Genomic DNA, 24,013 nt, shown 5'->3' with positions numbered 1-24,013 from the left:
CAACTCATGGAATTCTATGGGTAAATTTAAGGAGTTGGTCCCCCAGGACTCGAGAGAGGAGTTTGGGGCCCTAGTGGAGGAAGGTAAAAAGGTGGCTAGGACCTCCTTACAGGCCTCCCTGGACATAACGGACTCTGCCGCTAGAACACTGGCATCTGGGTTAGCCATGAGACGCATTTCCTGGCTTCAAGTATCGGGGTTGCCGCCAGAACTGCAGCAGACCCTACAAGATCTACCATTTGATGGTCAGGGATTGTTCTCGGACAAGACGGACTCTCGGTTGCAAAGCCTCAAGGACTCCAGAACCATCATGCGCTCCCTGGGAATGCATGTCCCAGGACCCCAGCGCAGGCCATTTAGGCCCCAGTCACAGAGGTTCTACCCTCCTCCTCCTCATCCAAGACAGGACTTCTCCAGAGGACATGGACGAGGTGGTAGAAGGAGGTTGTCCGGCCCCCAACCCAGTCAGAACCAAGGCCCTCCTAGACCACCTTCAGGGCCTAGACAAAATTTTTGAAGGTGCGCTCGAGGACGGCGTACTAGCCACTACCAGGATCAATTCCCTTTATTTCGGAATCGCCTCTCCCGTTTCCACCGTGCTTGGTCCCTTTATAACCTCGGACCGTTGGGTTCTTCGCACGGTGGAGAGGGGATACGCTCTCCAGTTTTCTTCTTTTCCACACCCTCCCACCATCCCTCCCCGTCCCTCTTCAGGGACCCTTCTCACGAGCATCTCCTTACACAGGAGGTTTTTGCGCTCCTTTCTGTGGGGGCTATAGAGGAGGTTCCATCAGAGTTAAGGGGCAGAGGGTTTTACTCCCGCTACTTCCTGATCCCCAAGACAAAAGGGGATCTTCGACCCATTTTAGATTTACATGGGCTCAACAAATTCATAGTAAAGTTGAAGTTCCGCATGGTCTCCTTGGGGACCATTATCCCTTTCCTGGATCCTGGAAACTGGTACGCCGCCCTCGATATGAAGGACGCATATTTTCATATAGCAATCTACCCTCCACACAGGCGCTTCCTTCGATTTGTAGTAAACAACATACGCTACCAATTTGCCATCCTTCCCTTCGGCTTGTCCACGGCTCAGAGAGTGTTCACCAAATGTCTGGCCGTCGTGGCAGCATACCTTCGTCGACAAAGGATACAGGTGTTCCCGTATCTAGACGACTGGCTGGTGCGCGGCCACAGCAGGGGAGCAACTTCAATCCCACGTCCAGATAACACTACAAACATTCCACAAGTTAGGCATCTTACTCAACAAAGAAAAGTCTACTCTGGAGCCAACCCAGAGAATAGAGTTTATCGGGGCAGTCTTAGACTCCAGACCCGCCCGCGCTCTTCTCCCAGACACTCGGTTTCAGACCATCGCAAACATCATCCACAGTCTCCAGGACTTTCCGATTACTACGATAAGGAAGTGCCTCGGCCTGTTGGGTCACGTGGCCTCTTGCACTTACGTAACCAGGCATGCCAGACTTCGGCTCCGCCCGCTTCAGGCCTGGGTGTCATCGGTGTACCATCCTTGTCGGGACAACCTGAACATGGTGGGCACGGTTCCGAATTCGGTCTTGATCTCTCTCAACTGGTGGCTGGACCACAAGTCGGTGTGCAAAGGAGTGCCATTTCACACCCCACAACCCTCCCTGTACCTGGTCACGGACGCATCATCTCTCGGTTGGGGCGCTCACCTCGGGGAGCACCAAACACAGGGCCTGTGGACCGTATCCCAACTAGCTCTGCACATCAATGTTCGAGAGCTGATGGCAGTGCGCCTAGCCTGACAGGCGTTTCACAGTCTCCTACATGGCTGTTGCATGTCAGTCCTCATAGACAACACCACGGCCATGTTCTACATCAACAAGCAAGGGGGAGCCCGGTCGTCTCTCCTATGCCAAGAGGCCATTCGCCTGTGGGAATTCTGCATTGCCCACTCGATACATCTCATAGCATCGTTCCTCCCTGGAGTCCAGAACACTCTAGCGGACCGTCTCAGCAGATCCTTCCAAATGCACAAGTGGTCGATTCGCTCAGATGTCATCCATTCCATCTTCCAGAGGTGGGGATTTCCCCAGATCGACCTATTCGCCTCACGCGCCAACAGGAAGTGCCACGTGTTCTGCTCCCTCCAGGGGCAATCTCCGGGCTCCCTGTCGGACGCTTTCCTGCTATCGTGGAAGGACCAGCTGTTCTACGCTTTCCCTCCGTTTCCACTGGTCCACAAGGTCCTGCTCAAGCTACGCAGAGACAAGACACGTATGATTCTAGTCACTCCAGCTTGGCCAAGACAGAACTGGTACACCACGCTCCTGGAGCTATTGGTTCAGACTCGGATCATGCTTCCATTGTGCTCGGACTTGTTCTCTCAGGACCACGGCTGACTCTGTCACCTCAACCTGCAATCGCTCCACCTTACAGCGTGGATGCTGCATGGCTGACTCGGGCGGAGCTACGATGCTCACATCCCGTGCAGCAGGTTCTGTTGGGCAGTAGGAAACCCTCTACACAAGCCACTTACTTGGCCAAATGGAAGCGCTTCTCCTGTTGGTGCGAGCAGCGGGCCACGCCCCCCTTGCAGGCATTGATCCCACTTATACTTGAATATCTCCTATCCCTAAAACAGCAAGGCCTGGCGATATCTTCGGTCAGGGTGCACCTTGCTGCTATATCGGCGTTCCACCCAGGAGAATACGCTTCCTCGGTCTTCTCTAACCCGATGGTCGTCAGATTCCTCAAGGGCTTAGACCGCCTATACCCACAGCAGCGTCAACTGGTTCCAGCGTGGGATCTTAACCTGGTTCTCTCCAAGCTTACGGGGCCCCCGTTCGAGCCATTGGCTACCTGCTCACTCCTTTACGTATCTTGGAAGACAGCCTTCCTTGTAGCCATCACTTCAGCAAAGTGTGTTTCTGAAATCAGAGCGCTCACGTCTGACCCTCCATACACAGTCTTCCATAAAGACAAGGTGCAGCTTTGCCCCCACACTGCCTTTCTTCCCAAGGTGGTATCAGCTTTTCATGTGAACCAGGATATATTTCTCCCGGTCTTCCATCCTAAGCCGCACGCCACGCTTGCTACGACTTGGCTTGTGCCCCGACGCCGCGCCTCACCGCCCACTCCACGAGGGCCCAAGCCTCCTCGACTGCTTTCCTGGCTCATGTCCCAATTCATGACATTTGTAGAGCGGCGGTTTGGTCATCAGTTCACACCTTCGCCGCTCACTATGCGCTTGTACAGCACTCCAGAGACGATGCTGCATTCGGATCAGCGGTTCTGCACTCAGCGATGTCTCACTCTGACCCCACCGCCTAGGTAAGGCTGGATAGTCACCTAATTGGAATCGATATGAGCAAGCACTCGAAGAAGAGATGTTCTTCGAGATGTGTTGTTCATATCCATTCCAAACCCGCCCTCCTTCCCCACTGTCGGAGTAGCCGGCAAGAAGGAACTGAGGGGTGCTGGGTCGGCTGGGGTATATATACAGCGCCATGAAGGCGCCACTCCAGGGGGCTCCCCAGCCGACCCACTGGGTGTTGCTAGGGTAGAAAATTCTCCAACGATCGTGCACGCGGCGCGCGCACACCTAATTGGAATGGATATGAGCAACACATCTCAAAGAACAACAGTTTCAAAGGTGAATAACCGTTTTTTCACAAGCAGTTAAAAATCTCTTTGAATAATGTGATATTAAGCATTTATTGTAGTAGCTTTCAGTTGCAGTTGCTGCTATTCCTAAAAGTTTAAAACTAGTATTTTCATGGCAAAATGGAGAGTTGTATTCCAAGAGAAACCTGGGAGTATTGACTTAGTGTTAATATAGTAAATGACTTGTCTTCCTTGAAGTGACCAACAAAATCAAATGTCAGTATGCAAATTTAGGTCTAACTTAATGTTCAAATTCTTTATAATTAACTTGCAAGTTTCTGTATATGAATCTGTCATCTAGCTTTGCATTTTGCCATTCTCTTTCACCAGTTACTTTCCTCTTCTCTTTATAGCAAGATTGTATTCAGTTTTTTAAAAATGTGCTTAATGGTCATCCTCTAAGAAGAGTTTGATGGCTTTTCAGTTTATCATTGTCAGTTTGGGGGAAAAAGGAGCCAATGTAATAGTGGTCAAATAAAACTGTTAACTTGAATACAAAATGGTAATGCTTGGGTTTTGCTGCTTTCCCCATTCCACTGAGAAGTCCTACAGCAGGCTAGCTTGTCAAGATCAACTAGGGTTTTCCTTTGGATGCTTTTTCAGTGTACCAAATGAACTACGTATTTGGCACAAACACTAATGTAAGAAATATAGAGTAGACTATGTCTTAAAATCTGTTAATTATGGATTTCTTCTTCTTTTAATAAACCAGGTGTTAGAACCACAGAATGTTGATCCTTCTATGGTTCAGATGACCTTTCTAGATGATGTTGTTCACTCTTTGTTGAAAGGTGAAAATATTGGCATCACATCACGTCGCAGGTCTCGTTCCAACCAGAACAGCAACACAGCCCACGTAGATATACTTTCTCTTTTTACTTAAGTGATGTTTTGGTTTATTGTAAATGTTGAATATCTGTATTTAAACAGATTAATTAGGATCACGTTGGGTGAATTAATTATTTGATTACATTTAGGGGCATTATACACGTGCTCAAGCAAATAGTCCCAGACCAGCCATGAACTCCCAAACTGCAGCACCAAAACAGAACTCTCACCAGCACCATCAACAACGGAATGCTCGTCCAAATAAAAGGAAAGGCTCAGATAGCAGCATGCCTGACGAGGAAAAGATGAAGGAAGAAAAATATGATTATATAGGTCGAGGAGGTAGGAGCAGTTTTGAAAGGGGAGGGAGAGAAATTCTTAAAACTGTACCTGACTAAAAATACAATAATAATTTCTTTCTCCTCTACAGAAAATCCCAAAAGTAAAAATAAACACTTTATTAATAAAAGAAGAAAACCCGAAGAGGATGAAAAGAAACTAAGTATGAAAAGATTGAGGACAGACAATATCTCTGACTACTCTGAGAGCAGTGACTCAGAAAATTCAAATAAAAGATTAACAGATTCTTCATCAGAGCAAAATTCAGAGAATGAGTTGAAAAGCAAAAACACTTCAAACATAAATGGAGAAGAAGGAAAATCCCAGAGTAGTGAGAGGGTAGAGGAACAGACACTAATAGATAGGCAGTCTCCATGGGATGAAATACAAGCAGATAAAAATCATCAAGATGCAGAAAGACCGAAGTCAGCTGAATTAGACCTACAAGAAAAAAATTCACTCCATCCAGCAGAGCAGCTGAAATTTCATGGTCAGAGTGCCAGTGATGCAAATGTCCAAGAGTGCAATGTAGAAAATCAGCATACTCTGGAATTGTTAACAAGTGAGCAGTTTGTACCCAAGCCTCCTACACCAAAATGTGGTGTTGATGCAACTAATGAAAACAATTCTGATGAGGAGAGCCAGGAAAATGCTGCAAGCACCTTTGGTTTGCAAACACTTCAGAAAATAGTGTCTTGTGGCAGCAATTTAAAACATCAATTTACAAATGTAAATTTTCTAGAAGTAAGAAAACAAGAAACTGATCAGAGTTGGGTTAGCAATGTTGTCGGTAAAATGGATTTGATACAGTCTGGGATTATGAAAACGACAGTAAATGAACATTTAAATCCTGAAAAAGAAAAAGTTCAGCATGGCTCATTTGTGTCTTCATTAAATGTAGCTTCATTATCTGAAGAGGGTAAACTACATAAACGAAGTCCAGCCCCTGATGCTATGAAGTCAAAATCTAGTACTTCAGTTGATCATCCTAAAACAAAGTCAAATTCTTCACCTGATGTTAAGCCTAAACTCACCCAATCTCCTGATACTGTGAAGTCAAAGGTTAGTTATCAGAACAGCCATGTTACTGGAGTATCAAGGTCAGCAAATAAAACTGAGCATGATATGCCTAGGTCTAGTTTTCATCCAGTTCCAGCTAGAGTTAGTGCTTTAGAAGCTACTAAAAGTCCTCTTATTATTGACAAGAATGAACATTTCACAGTATACAGGGATCCCACTCTTATTGGTCAAGAAACAGGAACTAATCACATTTCACCTTACTTACATCAGCATAATTATCCTCTTCATTCCTCATCCCACAGAACCTGTTTAAATCCGAACACCCATCATCCTGCATTAAGTGGTGCACCCCATCTATTAACTGGGTCTTCAAATCAGACTCCATTATCTGCTATTAACACTCATCCTCTTAGTACTGCATCTCACCATTCTGTTCATCACCCTCATCTACTTCCTGCAGTGTTACCTGGAGTGCCTACAGCTTCCTTATTAGGTGGCCATCCACGACTAGAGACTGCTCATGCCAGCAGCTTAAGCCATTTGGCATTAGCACACCAGCAGCAGCAGATGTTACAGCACCAATCTCCACATCTTCTTGGACAAGCTCATCCTTCTGCTTCATATAATCAGATAGGACTTTATCCAATTATTTGGCAGTATCCAAATGGAACACATGCTTACTCAGGACTTGGTCTACCCTCCTCTAAATGGGTCCATCCAGAAACTCCTGTTAATGCTGAGGCTTCTTTAAGAAGGGTAAGTGATTCTTCTTTCTTTATTACTTTTAATAGTACTTTAAGGTCACTGGCCTATGTGCAAGTATGCTGGGTTACAAAAATAATCGTTAGCCCATTTCCCAGCAGTTGTCCATTTTCCATGAAAATGTTTTTTTTTTTTTTCTTATACGCTCTTGGCAAAACTGCATAGAAGTATGAGTGTTCCGGTAAGATGACTGTTTCATAATGGACATGAACAGGGGGACCAAACTAAGATGGAATTGGCAACCTTAATTCTGGCCTTTTCTAGCTTGTGCGTGCTTGACTTCGTAATTTTAACTGACTTTTAACATAGCAGTTGGGGGCGGGGGGAGGGCACAGGGGTTGTACATAACTTCCTACAGTTTTTAAAATACAAATTGAAGATATAAACATTTCATCATGTGGAACAATATTGGGTTATCAGTAAGTTTAGGACCTGTAGATCCACAGCAGAAAACTTTACCACTTGAGTTAATGTTGTATCTGGTAGCAATTCACTATAGGGACCAGATACTAGAAGGACTTTAAACAATCTTAAATTAATCAAACTGTACCATAGAATCTCTATGAATAGATATTCCATGCTTGAATAATAAGAGGCAGTAGGAATATAGTACTGGCCACCTGACCAGGATGGTGACGGTGATTGTGAAATGCTCAGGGAGATTAGAGAGGCTACAGAAACATATAGTGCCCCCAATCCATTTGGTTCCTCAGCCTGGCTGAGGAAACTTTTCCCAACAAAACTCTACAAACTGGGAGTCACCCTGGTGAGGGAAAGGGTCAAGTTTGAGGGATCTTGCTTTCAGGTCCCCAGAGGCCAGTTCTCAGGGGAACCCTGCATGCAGACCTGGGAGTCACCAGCCCCTCACACAGCCAGTGTGGCTTTCCCTGGCTTGCTGCAGACTGTTCCAAAATGGCTTCTCGCCTCTCCTGAGCTCCCAGGGAATGGCATCTCATTCCTTATTAGTTGCAGAGCAGACTCTGAGTCTGCCTTTGGCTTCATCTCTCCCAGGGATAGTGTGCCCTGGATATAGTGTATATATCAGAAAGCCTTTGACAAGGTCCCACACCAAAGGCTCCTAGGCAAAGTAAGCAGTCATGGGATAAGAGGGAAGGAATAAATGGTCAGTTTTCACAGTGGAGAGGGGTAAATAGTGGAATCCCTCAAGGATCTGTACTGGGACCAGTGCCATTAAACATACTCATAAATGATCTGGAAAAGGAGGTGAACAGTGAGATGGCGAAGTTTGCAGATGATACAAAATTGCTCAAGAGAGTTGAGGCCAAAATTGACTGCAAAGAGTTACAAAGGTGTCTCACAAAACTAGGTGAATGGGCAGCAAAATAGCAGATTAAATTCAATAGTGATCAGTGCAAAGTAATGCATATTCCCAACTATACATAAAAATGATGGGGTCTAAATTCATTGGTACCACTCAAGAATGAGATCTTGGAGTCATCATGGATAGTTCTCTGAAAACATCTGCTCAATGTGCAGCAGTAGTCAAAAACGGTTAGGAAATGGATAGATAATGAGACAGAAAATATCATAATACCGCTATATAAATCCATAGTATGCTATCTCCTTGAATACTCTGTGCAGTTCTGGTTGGTCCATTTCCAAAAAGATATTTTAGAGTTGGAAAAAGTACAGAGAAGGGCAGCAAAAATGATTAGGGGTATGAAACAGCTTCCATTTGAGGAAAGGGTAAAAAGACTGGGATTGTTCATCTTAGAACAGAGATGATTATGGGGCAGATATGCTAGAGGTCTGTAAAATCACAACAGGTGTGGCACAAGAGAATAAGGAACTCTTGTGTACACCTTCACATAACACAAGAACAAAAGGTCACCCAGTGAAATTAATAGACAGCAGGTTTAAAACAAACAAAACGAAGTGCTTCTTCACACAACGCAGTCAGCCTGTGGAACTCACTGCCAGGGGATGTTGTGAAAGCCCAAAGTATAACTGGGGTCGAAAAAGAATTAGATAAGTTCATGGAGGATAGGTCCATCAATAGGGTGACCAGATGTCCCGATTTTATAAGGACAGTCCAGATACTTGGGGCTTTTTCTTACGTAGGTGCCTATTGTTCCCCACTCTTTGTCCCGATTTTTTACACTTGCTATCTGGTCACCCTATCCATTAACAACTATTAGCCAAGATGGTCAGGGATGCAACCCCATGCTCTTGGTGTCTCTCAACCTCTCATTGCCAGAAGCTGGGACTTGATGAATCACTCAATAATTGTCCCATTCTGTTCATTGCTTCGGAAGCATCTGGCACTGGCTGCTGTTGGAAGACAGGATACTGGGCTAGATGGACCATTAGTCTGACCCAGTATGGCCATTCTTATGTTCTTACATTGTTAAGGGGATAATACACTCATTTTGCCAGTGGATTTCACAGCTGTTTGGTAGATAGCAGAGGAATGTTGAGACTCAAGAAACTCTGGTTCAGTTCCGGGTTCTGTAGGGAAGTGTGCTCCAGTGGTTATAAACTCTTGGGCCTTTGTCCACCTGTGTTCCTCACTGTCCCCCTCTTTTCCTGTCCATGTACACCCCTGGCTTCTATCCCTCTTCCCCTTTGCTCCTATTGAGACACATCCCTTCCTCCTCATCTGCTCCTTACCACTTTGCATGTGAGTCAGACTGATTATTTCTTCTCCTTCATGCTTCCTGAGTGCTAACAAAGAAAGAAAGGATTGAGATGGTTTCAACAGCATCACTACTCAGTTCAGTGACTGATGCTACAGTGTCCCCTGGCAACCAGGTGTAGCAATTGCGTGAAAAGGCTTGCTCAGGAGCATGCTCAGTCCAGTTGAAACCTTTGGAGAGCAATGCTTCCAGTCTTTATCAAACTTCTGTTGAACAAACTGAGTTTCAGAGGCTTATAATACAGTCTAATTTTGCTTTTCACAGGGATAGCAAAAGGCATGTCCCTAACACTAGGGCAACCTCCCCACCAAATTTTAAGTTCCTGCCTCACAACATGTAGGTGCTAGAGCAGGGGTCGGCAACCTTTCAGAAGTGGTGTGCCGAGTCTTCATTTATTCACTCTAATTTAAGGTTTCGTGTGCCGGTAATACATTTAAACGTTTTTAGAAAGTCTCTTTCTATAAGTCTATAATATATAACTAAACTATGCATCCGACGAAGTGGGTATTCACCCACGAAAGCTCATGCTCCAATATGTCTGTTAGTCTATAAGGTGCCACAGGACTCTTTGCAACTAAACTATTGTTGTATGTAAAGTAAATAAGGTTTTTAAAATGTTTAAGATGCTTCATTTAAAATTAAATTAAAATGCAGAGCCCCCAGGACCAGTGGCCAGGACCCGGGCACTGTGAGTGCCACTGAAAATCAGCTCGCGTGCCACCTTCGGCACGTGTGCTATAGGTTGCCTACCCCTGTGCTAGAGCTTCTCAGTGATTGTGTAAGGATATTTTAACATGGGCAAAACATCTTCCTTTTTCTGACACACATTGTTAGAAATGGCTGAACCATTGTAGCCGAGCCTTTTCCCAAATAGTTCAGTCTGAGGCAGACACCTGGCTGGAAAATATCAAGTGATTAAAGTTTGGCCAAGTCATAAGCAGTTAAAAAATGGCCTCATGAGAGAAAGAAGTAGGCAATCTGAATTGTAGGTGTCTCTATCAGCTTCACTTATAATTAATTTAATGTGGTGTTAATTAATGGAGATATCCCATCTCCTAGAACTGGAAGGGACCTTGAAAGGTCATTGAGTCCAGCCCCCTGCCTTCACTAGCAGGACCAAGTACTGATTTTGCCCCAGATCCCTAAGTGGCCCCCTCAAGGATTGAACTTACAACCATGGGTTTAGCAGGCCAATGCTCAAACCACTGAGCTATCCCTCCCCACTATGAAGGTGTGGAAAAATAAACTCATTTCACTTAAGCCTCTGAAGTCTATTGTTCTGCAAGTATTCCGTTTCTTAATTATATTGATATACAGCAGTTGTTTTGTGCTGACTGTTGTCTTCAGTTACAGCCCAAGCCAGTGTTCCCTCTAATTTTCCCCACCCATGCGCGGAATGAATTTTGTTATGTGCACCAATATGGAGGTGATGTGATGGGGTGGGGCCGGGGATGAGGGGCTCAGGGCTGGGGCAGACGGTTGGGTGCAGGGGGTGCGGGCTCCAACTGGGGGTGCGACCAGGGATGAAGGGTTTGGAGTACAGTAGGGTGCTCTGGGGCTATGATGGAGAGAGAGGACTCCTCCAGCTCAGTCTCCACACAGCAGCATCTGGGCTTAGGAGTGGGGGAGAGGCACCTCTACCTGGCGCAGCAGCTCCAGGACTCCAGGACACAAGATAGGGGCCCAGCCCTGGCAGGACCGGGCTGGGGGAAAGGTGCCATGGCAGGTTCGGGCTAGGGGAGGGGTGCCCCGGCCACAGAAGGTCCGGGCTGCAGCAGAATTTGGGGAGGGGTGCCGCAGTCGGTTTGGGTGCCCTGGCTGCGGCAGAGTTGGGGCTGGGAGAGGGGGTGCCATGGCTGCGGCTGGGTTCGGGCCGCGCCTCCCCCGGTTGCAGCAGGTTGGGGGCTGGGCTAGGTTGTGGCCAGGGGAGAGGTGCTCCTCCCCCCCCCGGCCAGGGCAGGTCCCCAGGTGGGTTCCCTGAGCGTCTGTGTGGTGCTAAATAGGCTGCTTCGCAATTGCGCAGCTTACAGGGAAATTAGGTCCCAGCAACCTTTTTTGATTTCCTCAAAAACTTTACTATGTTAAAGCATCTTTTGGGTTTCATAGTGAAGTGCTCAGGAGTCAGGAAGTGAGACTTAAGGTTTCACATGCAAATTTACTCACTTGTGTGCATTATGATACAATTGTTAATTACAACATCATAGACGCTTCTGTCTCTAAGGTAACACGTCATCATTAATTTTACATAAGTTATCAACTTCATTTAAAACAGCCTACACTAGTTTTCAGATAAAGATTATCATCATGCATTCAAGCAAGGAAGTAGAGTTAAAATTGTATAGTCACACTTAAATTTTGTATTTCCTAACTTTTGAATACTTAGCTACGCAACCTTAAGATTTCCTTAACATAGTTTGTAGTTTTAATAGTACTGTACTAATTGTGTGATTGAGTTGTGTAAAGCAATTCGGCTAAATATAGCAGGTTGCCTAGGCTAATCCATAGTTAATCATTTGTAGCATGAAGAAAAATAGTAAGAAAAGGGAATGCTTATTCTTTGATTTGTTTTATATTTACAGTTGAAAGATATTCCCAAGAAATATTAAACCTTATTTATTTTTAAAGAAAATATTTGAACACTAATCATTCAACAAATTAATAATTGAACTTATACTCTATTAAATGCCAGTTGTTGTTTAAAGAGAGGCCCTGAGTTGAAATTGTAGAAGTAAAATGATCAAGCTAGGTATTTGAGAATCAAATCTATCTCAGAATACATGTGGAAAATGTAAACATTTTCATATGCTATAAACCAAGTCAATGGCATACTCAAATATCCCTACTCTATCCAAATATGCCTCAAAAACTTGAAGGAAAAAAAAAGGATATGATTTGTAGTGGGAAAGTATATAACTTACTCTCTGTTCGTTGGTAAGATTTTAAAAAAAGGTATGTTGATGATGCTGTGCTTGGGTTCCTGTGATAACTTTGAAGTCTGATTTTGTTGCTGTTAACAGAATACTCCCAGCCCTTGGTTACACCAGCCCACCCCTGTGACCTCAGCTGACAGTCTTGGGTTACTGAGTCACATTCCTGTAAGACCATCCAGTGCAGATCCGCATCGGCCACTCAAATTGACAACACATTCTAGTCCACCATTGTCCAAAAATATAGTAGATCATCACAAAGAGTAAGTTCACCATTGTCTAAATCATTAAACTGATGTATAAGCTAATGTTTACAGTATGAGACTGTGAAGTTCAGTAGCTTGTGTTTTCATTTACCTTCATTCCAGTTCACTTGTAAAAATGCATGACATGGCATATGTAAAAATGTGACAAAATATGCTCTCAAATAATAAGTAAAATTTTCAAAAGAGCTGAAGTGGCTTAGGTGCCTAAATCCCATTTTCAAACTGAGGCACATTGACTTTCAATGGGACTTAAGTTCCTAAGTCACATACAAGCGTTTGAAAATTTTACCCAGAATAAAGAAATTCATCAGCTTTATTTTGTGTTAATAGATAATTTTGTTTTTTGAGTTGAAGGATAGGTCCCTTAAATTCTGTTAGCATTTTGTAGTATGTTTGTAACAAAATTTAATCTGTTTTAACTTTTTTCATACAGAGAATTGGAGAGGAAAGCATTTATTGAACCTTTACGTTCTGTTACAACTGTACCAGTGAAGACTGATCTGGAACATAGCAGAACACAGACAAAAGAGAGTAATTTGCACAGACATTTTGTGGACCCAATGTTGAGTCAATTGCAGAAGCCACCTCAAGAGACAGGAGAGCGACTAAGCAAATATAAAGAAGAACATAGACGGATACTTCAAGAGAGTATTGAAGTTGCTCCTTTTACTGCTAAGATCAAGGCACTTGAGGGTGAGAGAGAGAATTATTCTAGAGTAACACCATTATCGTCTTCTAGCCCCAAAAGCTATGCAGTAAAACATGACAAAGAACCAGAGCGTTCTGTGTCAGAACTTTATAAAATCAAGCATTCAGCACCACAGAGTTTGCCGCAAAGTAACTATTTCACCACCTTGTCAAACAGTGTAGTGAATGAACCACCAAGGTCCTACCCATCTAAGGAAGTTTCAAGTTTGTATGTCGATAAACAGAATAGTTGTCCTTTAACAGCAGCTAATTCCCAGTCTCTCACTTCTTTTATTTCATCTCTTTCAAAACCTCCACCTTTGATTAAGCATCAGCCAGAGGGTGAAGGTTCAGTAAGCAAGATAACAGAGCAACTTTCCCATCAAATGACATCTCACTCTGTAAATTCTTTTAGAAATGACTGCAGAAGCCCTACTCAGTTGTCAGTTTCATCCTCAAATACGCTCCGAAGTATGCCTGCCTTACACAGAGCACCAGTGTTTCACCCTCCAGTTCATCAAAACCTGGAGAGAAAGGAAAGCAGCTATAGCAGCCTTTCACCTCCAACCCTAACGCCAGTGCAGCCAGTTAATGCTGGTGGCAAAACCCAAGAATTACAAAAACCACCAACTTTAGTACCTGAACCTAAGGAAGCGCAAACAATGTACAAGAGCGCTTCTGAGCAGAATTTATCAGATATTTGGAAATCTAATAATGTCCCAAACAATGAAAAAGTTGAATGGCATGTTGAGCGAACCAGTGGAAAATCGCAATCTGCCACAGCATCCGTCATTGTACGTCCACCTTCTAGTACAAAATACGATAGTATGCCAGTAATGCAGTCAGCTTCCAAAGATCGAGTTAATGAAAGATCTTCAACTGGGACAAATCAAACAGATTGCCTAAAACCAGCGGAAGCCAGAGACACTGGAAGAATAATTCTGCCAAATATGAACTCAGACACTACACACACACATTATGAAAAGAACTTTCCAGCTGTCTCACAAGGCAGCATTCCCAGTTCTGTCACACCTACCACAACTATAATGTGCAGTACCAAAACAGATGTAACCACATCTGCAGCCACAACTACTAGTGTTTCAAGCTGGGGTAGTTCAGAAGTGACATATTCTTTATCAAACACAGTTTTGGCTTGCACACCACTGGAATGTACCTCCTCTAGAACAATAAGTCAGGTAGTGGCACAGACACAAGAAAACAAGGTCAGTACCACAGCTCCAGTTACACCAGCCAGTGGCAAGACAGGAAGTGCCATTCAGCCCAACTCTGGATTTTCTGGCCCAACTGATTTTATCCATTTGAAAAAGCACAAGGCAGCATTGGCTGCAGCTCAGTTTAAAAGTAGTAATGCCAGTGAAACTGAGTCCAATGCTGTGAAAAATCAGACATTTCCAGCCTCCATTTCCCTAGACAGTACTATCGTCTGCAATACAATAAACAAAGCCAACTGTGTAGGCAATGGGCAAGCTTCCCAGACAAGTCAGCCGAACTACCACACAAAACTGAAAAAGGCTTGGCTTACTAGACATTCAGAAGAAGATAAAAACACTAATAAAAAAGAGAATTCAGGGAACAATGTATCAGAAATTATTAAGCCATGTACTGTCAATTTAATAGCTTCTACATCTAGTGATTTACAAAATAACATAGAAAGTACAGTCCTAGCAGATAAATTTGTGAAAGAAGATAAACACACAAGAAGAAAAACAAAAAGGACTTACGAATCTGGCTCTGAATGTGGAGACTCTGATGAAAGTGAGAGCAAGTCAGAGCAAAGGACTAAACGGCAGCCTAAGCCAACTTACAAAAAGAAACAAAATGATTTGCAAAAGAAAAAGGGTGATACAGAGGAAGAAGTAAAACCCAATGGTGTTCTTAGCAGGAGTGCCAAAGAAAGAAGCAAGATGAAGTTACAGAGCAGCAACAACAGCAGTAAGTATATCAGTTGATCTGAATTAGAAAAGATAAGAAAATAGATGGACATTTGTGAATTACAATACTATTAATAAATGGAGGGTTTGTGTTATGATAGTACATGAATGAGAATAGCGCTTAAAGGGCCAGTGTCAGAGGTTGGTAGGGCTGCAGATTCACCAATTCCAACCCCATCTGTAATGTTTTAATTTGAGAAATTCATCTTTTATTATGTATATATGTATTCGAACTATTTCTTGGTTTGAACATGCACATAAGCCTCTCAATTTAAAGTAAACAAACTGTTGTACACATGCTCTATCATAAAGTGTCAACACCAGTATGTTTGCAGTCACACTTGGGTCAGTCATACCAATTTTTAAAAATGAATAAAAACTTCAGTTCGAGACAATATGAACATCTGTATTTTTGGGGTGGTGGGCTTCCATTTGAGGAGTCATTTTTATTGCCAGACCTTATTTCTTCCTCTGACAAGACGACTAAGGGCAGTTTCTTCAGGGCACTCTGATGTGGCTTTACATTTGGGGTAAAAAAGGTACTTTAGAGAGAAGTGTGAGAGAGCCCCTCGGGTGCTGAGCATACTGCCTCTACTGCAGTACCACCTCTGCAATCTAAAGGAATGAAGAATAAACTTGGAATTTGACTCGGATGGTGTGGTATTGTCACTGATACTGGATTGCGACTAAACTTTGCAGGAAATAGAAACTGGTCTAGAAGCAGGAAAGACCTTATTTAAGTAAAATGTTTGAAAGAAAATGTATCTTATTGCTTACGAATGTCTAATATATTTCTTATTTAAGAAAAAAAATTGTTAGTTTCTTACAACATTGGTCTAGTGCAGGGGTCGGCAACCTACAGCACGCGTGCCAAAGTTGGCACACGAGCCGATTCTTCCTGGCACACGGCGTGGGCTGAGCCGCTCAGCCCCGCCGCCACTCTGGAGTTCCCGCTGCCGGCTCCTGCGGGACCCGCCGCGGGTCCAACTCAGCACCTGCTGCTGGTCTGGCGGGGAAGGAACCCCAGGCTGGCAGCGGGCTGAGACCCCGGCTGGCAGGAGCTGGGGGCAGAAACCCCAGAGTGGCGGCAGGCCGAGCCAGTCGCTGCTCTGGGGTTCTGGCTGCTGTCCCCTTGCCAGCAGGGGTCTCTACCGCACAGCTCCACTCAGCCTCCAACCGGAAGCAAGGTCTCTTGCAGACAGGGTCCAGGCCTCCAGCCCTGCTCAGGCCTACCAGCCACCTACTCCACTCACCTCAGCTGCCAATCTTGGTTTCCAGCCCTTGCTCATCCTGCTTTTGGGCCTGGAGTCCCAGCAGGCCACCCTTTACAGTAGTTTGGTTATATATTATAGACTTATAGAGAGACCTTCTAAAAAGCGTTAAAATGTATTACCGGCACGCGAAGCCTTAAATTAGAATGTGTAAATGAAGATTCGGCACACCACTGCTGAAAGGTTGCTGACCCCTGGTCTAGTGTGAAAGTCCCCCGTTAAATCACATTTCATAAGATTTTTATTAAGCTGGTACAAAGGATGGATTTTAATCTTTATCTGAATTTCTTGGCTTCTCAGTTTCACAACCTTATATTATTGAAAGATTCTGTAATTGTTTGAGGTTTAATTTGTGTTAAGTGCTGCCAGTTCTGCAACCTGTAGGAGATACTCTGGACTGGATCAAGTGCTGGTACAGTATTTGGTCTGCTTCTTTTGTCTTTAATTTTAATCTTTTTACGAAGGGGAGGATCAAAGACAATGTAACTTTCAAGTTTTTTTCTAAATCTTACTCAATTTTTACTAATTCAGGACCTGAAGTTGAATCTCACATTTAGTCACACATTCAACTAGTGCTGGATGATCCTCCTACTGTAAGGAGATAACATTTATGGGTTTGGTGTAGAGGACAATCGTGTACTAATATAAGGGCATGGATTAGATGGCTTAACAGGAGAGTCCTTTGGCATTTTATCTAGTATTTTATCTGCAAGATAACTGGGGACTTAAAGAATTACCTTCCCCTGTAGCACAGAGTATTATGCTTTAAAATATGGACATATTCAATAGCATCAGTTTCCTGTGATTTCAGGGGAGGGAAGGCTGAGCAATAGTAGGTCTTGTTCCTTCCTGTCATCATCTCCATCCTCCTCCTCATTGGTCATTCTAACAGATTAGTATTTGATATTAATATCTATCCATTTTGGGTACTTACATGGACTCTGTTACATTATTATCTGAGTCTTCACAGTCTTTAATGTATTTATTTCTGCAACAAGACTGTGAGGTGGGGAGTAGTATTATCCCTATTTTATAGATGGGGAACTGAGGCACAGAGACACTGTGACTTGTTAAAGTTTACAAGAAATCTGTAGGAAACAGAACTGAATCCAAGTTTCTGCAGTCCTATGTTAACACCCTAACATTTGAACCATCCAGTATCTAATGTGCAAGTTTTGCCCAGCTCCACAGGATATGGACTTTCAGGAGTAAAGGCAGTTTCAACTGATAGATACCCCATCTCTTCGTGCAAATAAAACTAATTCAATTTTTAAACAGCGCTTGAATCCTAAAAAAAAAAAAAAAAAGTGCCAGAACTAACATCTCCCTTGTAGCCTGCTGACACTGCTATGGGTTCACTCACTCACGGGCAGCGAAGGAGAATTAGGATGAGGCACTATACCCCTGCCAGGACCCTTCAGCCTATACAATGGCAAAGGGCACTCCCCTCCTTCTCAGCCTGGGGGGGGGGAAAGTGGAAAGCAGCTGCACTGATCATATAGGGGGTAGGGACAGGGTTGCTAAGAAGAGGGGAAAGCCTCCGTTCCACGCACCTAGCCAGCTCTTAGGAAAGGCCAAGCAGCTGCCACCTCTGCTCCTGGCCATGCTTGGGACAGCAATGCAGGCAGCTCGCCACCCAGGACCTCACGCCTCATGGACCCCCCAGCACCTCCCAGTCTCCATGGAAGGCCCTGGTGCTGCACAGTATCCCCCAGCTGCCTACCGTCTTGTGGCAGGGTGCTCAAAGAAATGCTGTGGCCTGTCCTTTCAGCCTGCAGCACCAGGACTCTGGCATGGGTTCCCATGATGGGTAGGGATTCAGGTGCCCCAGCTGGAATCTTGTACTAGAGAGGGGTTCTCAGCCATGGGACTGCCCATGCTTCTGTCTCAGGCATGGCCTAGAGAGGAGGCAGTGGCTGCTGGGTCTCCACTCAGAGCCACTCAAAAGTGTGCGGGGAGGGGTGAGAGGGAAGCAGGCAGCCCCCCTCTTCATTGCACCCTTGTCCGAAATAGTGGAACACCATTCTATCTTCCCCCAAAAGTGCCAGAACACCGTTCCGGAGCACACCAGCACCAGAGCACTGCTTGTAAAAGTTATTAAAATGAAAGATTGGCCAAACAGCAGTGTATATTTAAATTGTGTTTCTACTTCGAAATGTGATTGTGAAAATTGCAGCATTATACTCAACAGATCTGCTCCCTGTGTGTATTCAGTTTCAGATCTGCCGAGTTAAATGATAAAAATAAGTTCTTATTGCTTTTTGCTCCTGTTAGCCTTGTAAAACCAACACATTTGAGTGTGAGAGAGCTGGATTCTGTTCTTCCTTGTGCATAATTAACAAATTGTTTAAATTCCAGTTACTTTAAATAGAACTGCAGTAAAGTAATCATATGTATTTAACTCTCCTTGTTATTGAATCTCATTACTGTCCTGGAATAATCATGTGTTGCGGCTGCATTTTTCTGTGGAATATCTACCAAAATGACATACCAAATACAAGAGAAAAGTACATTTGGTTTACATATGTGATATGTAAATCAGCAATAAAATGGTTAACAGCATTTTTATCTACAGAACATTAGATTTGTAGCCAAATTTTTCAAACTTGGATGCTTAAAGTTAGGCACCAAATAAAAGTAGCTTCACTTTAGAAATGCTGAAGGTTTACTGTTCCTATTGAGTTCTACATATAGATAATTTGTAAATTTCTCTTGCCTTATGTTTTTGTTGTTTTTTCAGCTGGCATACCTCGTTCAGTATTAAAAGACTGGCGCAAAGTAAAGAAGCTGAAGCAAACGGGAGAATCCTTTTTGCAGGATGACTCTTGCTCTGAAATAGGGCCCAATTTGCAGAAATGCAGAGAATGTAGACTCATTAGAAGTAAGAAAGGTGAAGAACCAACTCACTCCCCAGTATTTTGTAGATTTTATTACTTTCGTCGGTAAGTTCACTAGTTTTTTAAAAAGTTAATTTTTGCTTTAAAAAAACCCTTCCTTATAGTCATGTTTATATTTCTCAGTTCCTTTTTTGTACTGGCATTGTTGTAGCTTGAAAGAGGTAGGCTTTGTGTAAAACTGCAGCATTATACCAAAGACATCTGAACAACTAACCAGCCTTTCTGATCTGGAAAAAAGATGCAGTAGTGTTTTTTTTCAGTCTAGCCTAGAGAGAGAAATCATTAATCTGTCCTTAAATCGGTGGAAAAGAGCCTTGAATTCACACACAAATCACTCAATTCTGGTAATACCCCTCAGGGTATGATTATGGGAGTTTCCCTAGACAACAGTCAGAATTTGACCCCTTCTTCTTACAATTGCCTTTGGCCTACCAATGCAGAAAAAGATTTCCCAGAATACACTGTACCATAATTGGTGCAATACAATGCTAGTGTGGAAGTAGAGCAAAACTAGGTGTTGACTTGTACAAGTGCAATACTTACCAGTGTAGACTCATTCAATAGGAATTGAACACTCAGTTGCTGTTACACAGACTGATTTTGCTTACTTCAGTGTTTGGCTTAAAATATTTTTCTGTACTAAAGTAGACATACACAGCAATGACCTGCTTACTAAAAGTACTGCTGTGTTCTCCTTAGATTTGTTCTTTTTGGGAAAGAGAATATTGGAGGTTAACTGAAAACATAGAACAGTTTTGCTACCATTTTAAAATTCAATCATTTAATTTAAAAAAAAATTAATTTTAAATGTATGGTAGTATCAAATGGAGTTTATTTTCACTGTACCATAGACATGAGATCTGAATTTAAAATCAAGATTGCTTTACTTCTAAGAATCTTATCAGGCTTTACTGTAATAAAAATCAATGGATTCTTTTTGCTACCTGCTGATTAAGGTCAGGGGGGGAGATCATTTTTGGTAGTGTAACAGTGGTCATATATCACACTTCATTTCTGAATGTAGGACATTGAGTTTTACTGATGCTGATACTATTAAAATACTTCATATATGTATCTGTTTATAAATAAACTAGTGTAAATTATTCTGTATTATAAGGGATTGTATTGTTCAACAGTACTGCTTTGATATAGGCTTACTGAGAGACCATTACAACTACTTGGAAAATATTTCAAATGTTTTTTTAATTAAAATGATACAAAGTAGGACACCATACAATTTTTAGGCATTTCAAAGGTAAGAAATGAGCTGACCTGGTTGCCTAGAAGTAATGATCTGTGCTGCCATATAGAAACCAAAGTTCAGTTTTGAGATCCTTGTTCATTTGATTGGCAGGAGTGTTAATACATCTCTACCTTGATATAACGCTGTCCCTGGGAGCCAAAAAATCTTACCGCGTTATGAAACCGCATTATATTAAACGTGCTTTGATCCACCGGAGTGCGCAGCCTCGCCCCCCCCTTTCCCCCCCGAGCACAGCACTGCTTTACCACGTTATATCCGAATTTGTGTTATATCGGATCGTGTTATATCGGGGTAGAGGTGTATACAGAAAATAGGCACCGATTGAGTGATCACTGTCAGCCTGCCTCCAGGAATCAGTGAAATGAATTAGACCAAAACTTTGTTGGTAGAAAAAAGAGAGAAATGCTTTACATTAGCATCAGTTTATTAATTTATGTGGTGATAAGTATTAAAGGGAGAGTCATGTAAATTGGATCGAACAAGTGATTTACCTGAGCAGTTATTCTTTAACTTCAGAATTTCCTCATTATTTCTTCTTAAAACTGAACTTTGTAGCAACAGAATTTGTTCTACAGAAAACATGTTTTTCCTGTTTGTTTTAAAGTTAATGTTAGCCTTTTTTCAACTCTGGAGGACTTGTATTGAGGTTTCTGGTTTAGGTCATGTGAAAATATGAATTTGGTTTCATCCAAGTCACTTAATCTACATCTTAAAATAACAATTCTGTTTCATACAATTATCAGTCTCCACTCTAGAGAGGAAACAGGATTGAAACAAAAGAGGCATTGAAGATCAAAAATGAAAGGGGTATTGACAAAACAGTGGAAAGAAGCTTGGACGAAGCCAGTACTATTAGTTCCTCACTTGATGGAACATCAGATTCACTTAAAAAAAAAAAATGCGAGGGTGGGGACAGGGAGGAGGAAAGAAAGGGTATATGTGTTTGCTACTGCAAAGATTGAACCTGATTAACCTGGTCAGTATTCTTTTATAATATCATTGCACAATATATGCAGTCTGCATGCAGACATGTTTGTTAAAATGTTTTTTAATAACAGCAAACAAAGCTTAGAGTGTAAAGTATAATGAGGTGTATCATTAAACTATTTGTTTCCATTTTTTAGGTTGTCTTTTAGTAAAAATGGAGTGGTTAGGATAGATGGTTTCTCGTCTCCTGACCAATATGATGATGAAGCAATGAGTTTGTGGACACATGACAATTATGAAGATGATGAAGTGGACCTAGAAACTTCTAAGTACATTTTAGACATCATAGGTGATAAATTTTGTCAGCTAGTAACATCTGAGAAAACAGCCATGTCCTGGGTGAAGAAAGATGGTAAGGAAATCTTTATATTCTTTGTATTATTCTATAATTCTACACGAAAGATTATAGCTCAGGTTTTAGGCTTCTCTGTTTGAGCCTTCCATATATTCAATGTAGCTGCATGCTACAGCCTTTCATTGGCACTACTGTGCATTGTATGGAAATACAAGAATGCATTAAGAAAGGCTGTCTGTGTGTGCCACACCTCCTGTTTAAGAGGGAATAATTATTTCTGTATTTTGCTACAGAAATTTGCTAGTTAGTATTTGTCATTGATTTTGTCTCTTATTTTGCAAAAATTCTTACCACAGAATTTTGCTACATAATAGTCACAATGCAGTCAAATTTGTGCATATTGAAGACTTGTGTATATAGGGTCACTTTTGGATTTTTTCTTTCTGTAATTGCTTCTGAGAGGAAAATGATGATTGGTATTTTTAGATGAACATTTATTTCTGTGCTACAGTTTACAGATGTTTGCCTTTAAATTTTGATACTTCTGTTTATTTTGTGTTTCAGCCAAAATTGCCTGGAAGAGAGCAGTGAGAGGAGTCCGTGAGATGTGTGATGCATGTGAAGCCACATTGTTTAACATTCATTGGGTCTGCCAAAAATGTGGGTTTGTGGTCTGCTTAGATTGTTACAAGGCAAAGGAAAGGAAGAGTTCTAGAGGTCAGTTTATAATTTTATATGTACTAGACCATTCTCTGTGTTGTTTATTGTAACGTTCTAGAATTGCTGCTCCAGAAGGTTCGGTGTCTTTCTGTAACCAGTAAATGCTATTCTTTTTGCGTAAAGCACAACTTTTTCCTATTTCTCAAAGCTTCCTCACCTTTGTCATGACAATATATAAAACCTACCCTTCCAAAAAGAAACTGTCACAGTTATGGAGCTAACTGACCCTCTACCCTTTTGTTTTCTCTGAATACATCCTCCCAGGTTTTAGACCTCTTGCCCTTACCTGTCTCAAGGTTGAATTTTGCAATTCTTCCTCTTTTATACTGGGACTCCCTGTGCTCCACTCTGTATGCTAACCACTTGTTACCATGAAGGCCTGTCTTGATTTGAGCACCTGCTTGAATCCTCTCTTTGGGAACCTCTGACCAGTGATACAGACCAACAGCCTTCTTAAAATAAAATTATTTTATGTAGTACAGTATACTCCTGATTTTCCAAAACCCTATTATCTGAACCTCCATATTATTAAAATCCCTTCTTTATCCCCCAGCAATGCCAGTGTGAATAATAGAGCAGAGACCCCTGGAAGCAGGAGAGGCCACCCAACTGCTGAATGGCTCCTGTGATAGTGCAGGGAGCCCTCTGCAGCCCTGCCATCACGGGACTGACAGAAAAGCTGCAGAGAGCTACCGGCACTGCTGCAGGGCCAGTGACACCTGATTCCAGCAGGCACAAGGTGCAGGGAAGACTGTGGTCCTGGTGGGGCACAGCAGAGTCCTGACCAAGGATCTCTGCCTCACTAGGACTGCAGCCTCCTCGTGGACCTTGTGCCTTCAATAATTGAAAGAGCAGCAGCACAGGGAGCCCTCTGAACCCCTGCTGTCCGGGAAATGAGTGAGCAGGGCTTTGACAGCAGAGCTGCAGAGAGGGTTCTCTGCACTGCTTCTCCTGCCCTCTCAATTATGTAAATAAAATCCATCCCTCTTTCCCCCCATGGTATTCGAATAATCGGGAGTACACTGTAGTTGGAACAAAGCATTAAAGGAATAAGGATTTTAAAACACAGCCTGCACTCATACTTAGTTTCATCTTATTTCATCATACGTTTTGCTACAAACTAAGCTTGGCTTTCCTATTAAGTTACAGCAAGAGAACAGAACCAACTCACATTCTCTTAGTCTGGCCTAGCCTAAAACTTAGGTCCATCTAACCTACGTCACTCAAGGTTGTGAAACATTCAGACCCCTGAGAGATGTAGTTAAGCCACCCTAAGCCCCAATGTAGACAGTGCTAGGTTGACATAGGAATTCTTCCATCAACCTAGCTACTGCCTTTTGGAGAGGTGGATTTACTAGAGCAACAGAAGAACCCTTCCCATTGCTGTAGTGTGTACGCTGCTGCAGTGCCACTGTAGCATTTCTAATGTAGACATAACTTTAGAAAGTCAAGAACCTATTGTTACCCACCATGGTCATAAATGATGATTG

At 42.8% G+C, this 24,013-nt stretch overlaps 1 protein-coding gene across 11 annotated transcripts in view; it reads left to right on the top strand.

Moving 5' to 3' along the window:
- Positions 1–24,013, top strand: part of JMJD1C (jumonji domain containing 1C) — a 348,731-nt gene that overhangs the window by 282,725 nt on the left and 41,993 nt on the right. For all 11 annotated transcript variants that reach the window (XR_010589237.1, XM_005294323.5, XM_008163232.4 and 8 more), the window contains 8 exons: positions 4,364–4,507; positions 4,629–4,821; positions 4,910–6,594; positions 12,275–12,447; positions 12,884–15,090; positions 19,101–19,302; positions 21,646–21,860; positions 22,368–22,520. Coding sequence is in view for 10 of the 11 variants with exons in the window: in XM_005294323.5 (XP_005294380.1) it covers positions 4,364–4,507; positions 4,629–4,821; positions 4,910–6,594; positions 12,275–12,447; positions 12,884–15,090; positions 19,101–19,302; positions 21,646–21,860; positions 22,368–22,520 (4,972 nt within the window). In the remaining variant the exon portion in view is untranslated. The remainder of the gene's footprint in view (positions 1–4,363; positions 4,508–4,628; positions 4,822–4,909; positions 6,595–12,274; positions 12,448–12,883; positions 15,091–19,100; positions 19,303–21,645; positions 21,861–22,367; positions 22,521–24,013) is intronic.

Source organism: Chrysemys picta, chromosome 7 (genome assembly GCF_011386835.1).
Source record: "Chrysemys picta bellii isolate R12L10 chromosome 7, ASM1138683v2, whole genome shotgun sequence".
Taxonomy (NCBI): Eukaryota; Metazoa; Chordata; order Testudines; family Emydidae; genus Chrysemys; species Chrysemys picta.
This window is presented reverse-complemented; position numbering and strand designations above follow the sequence as displayed.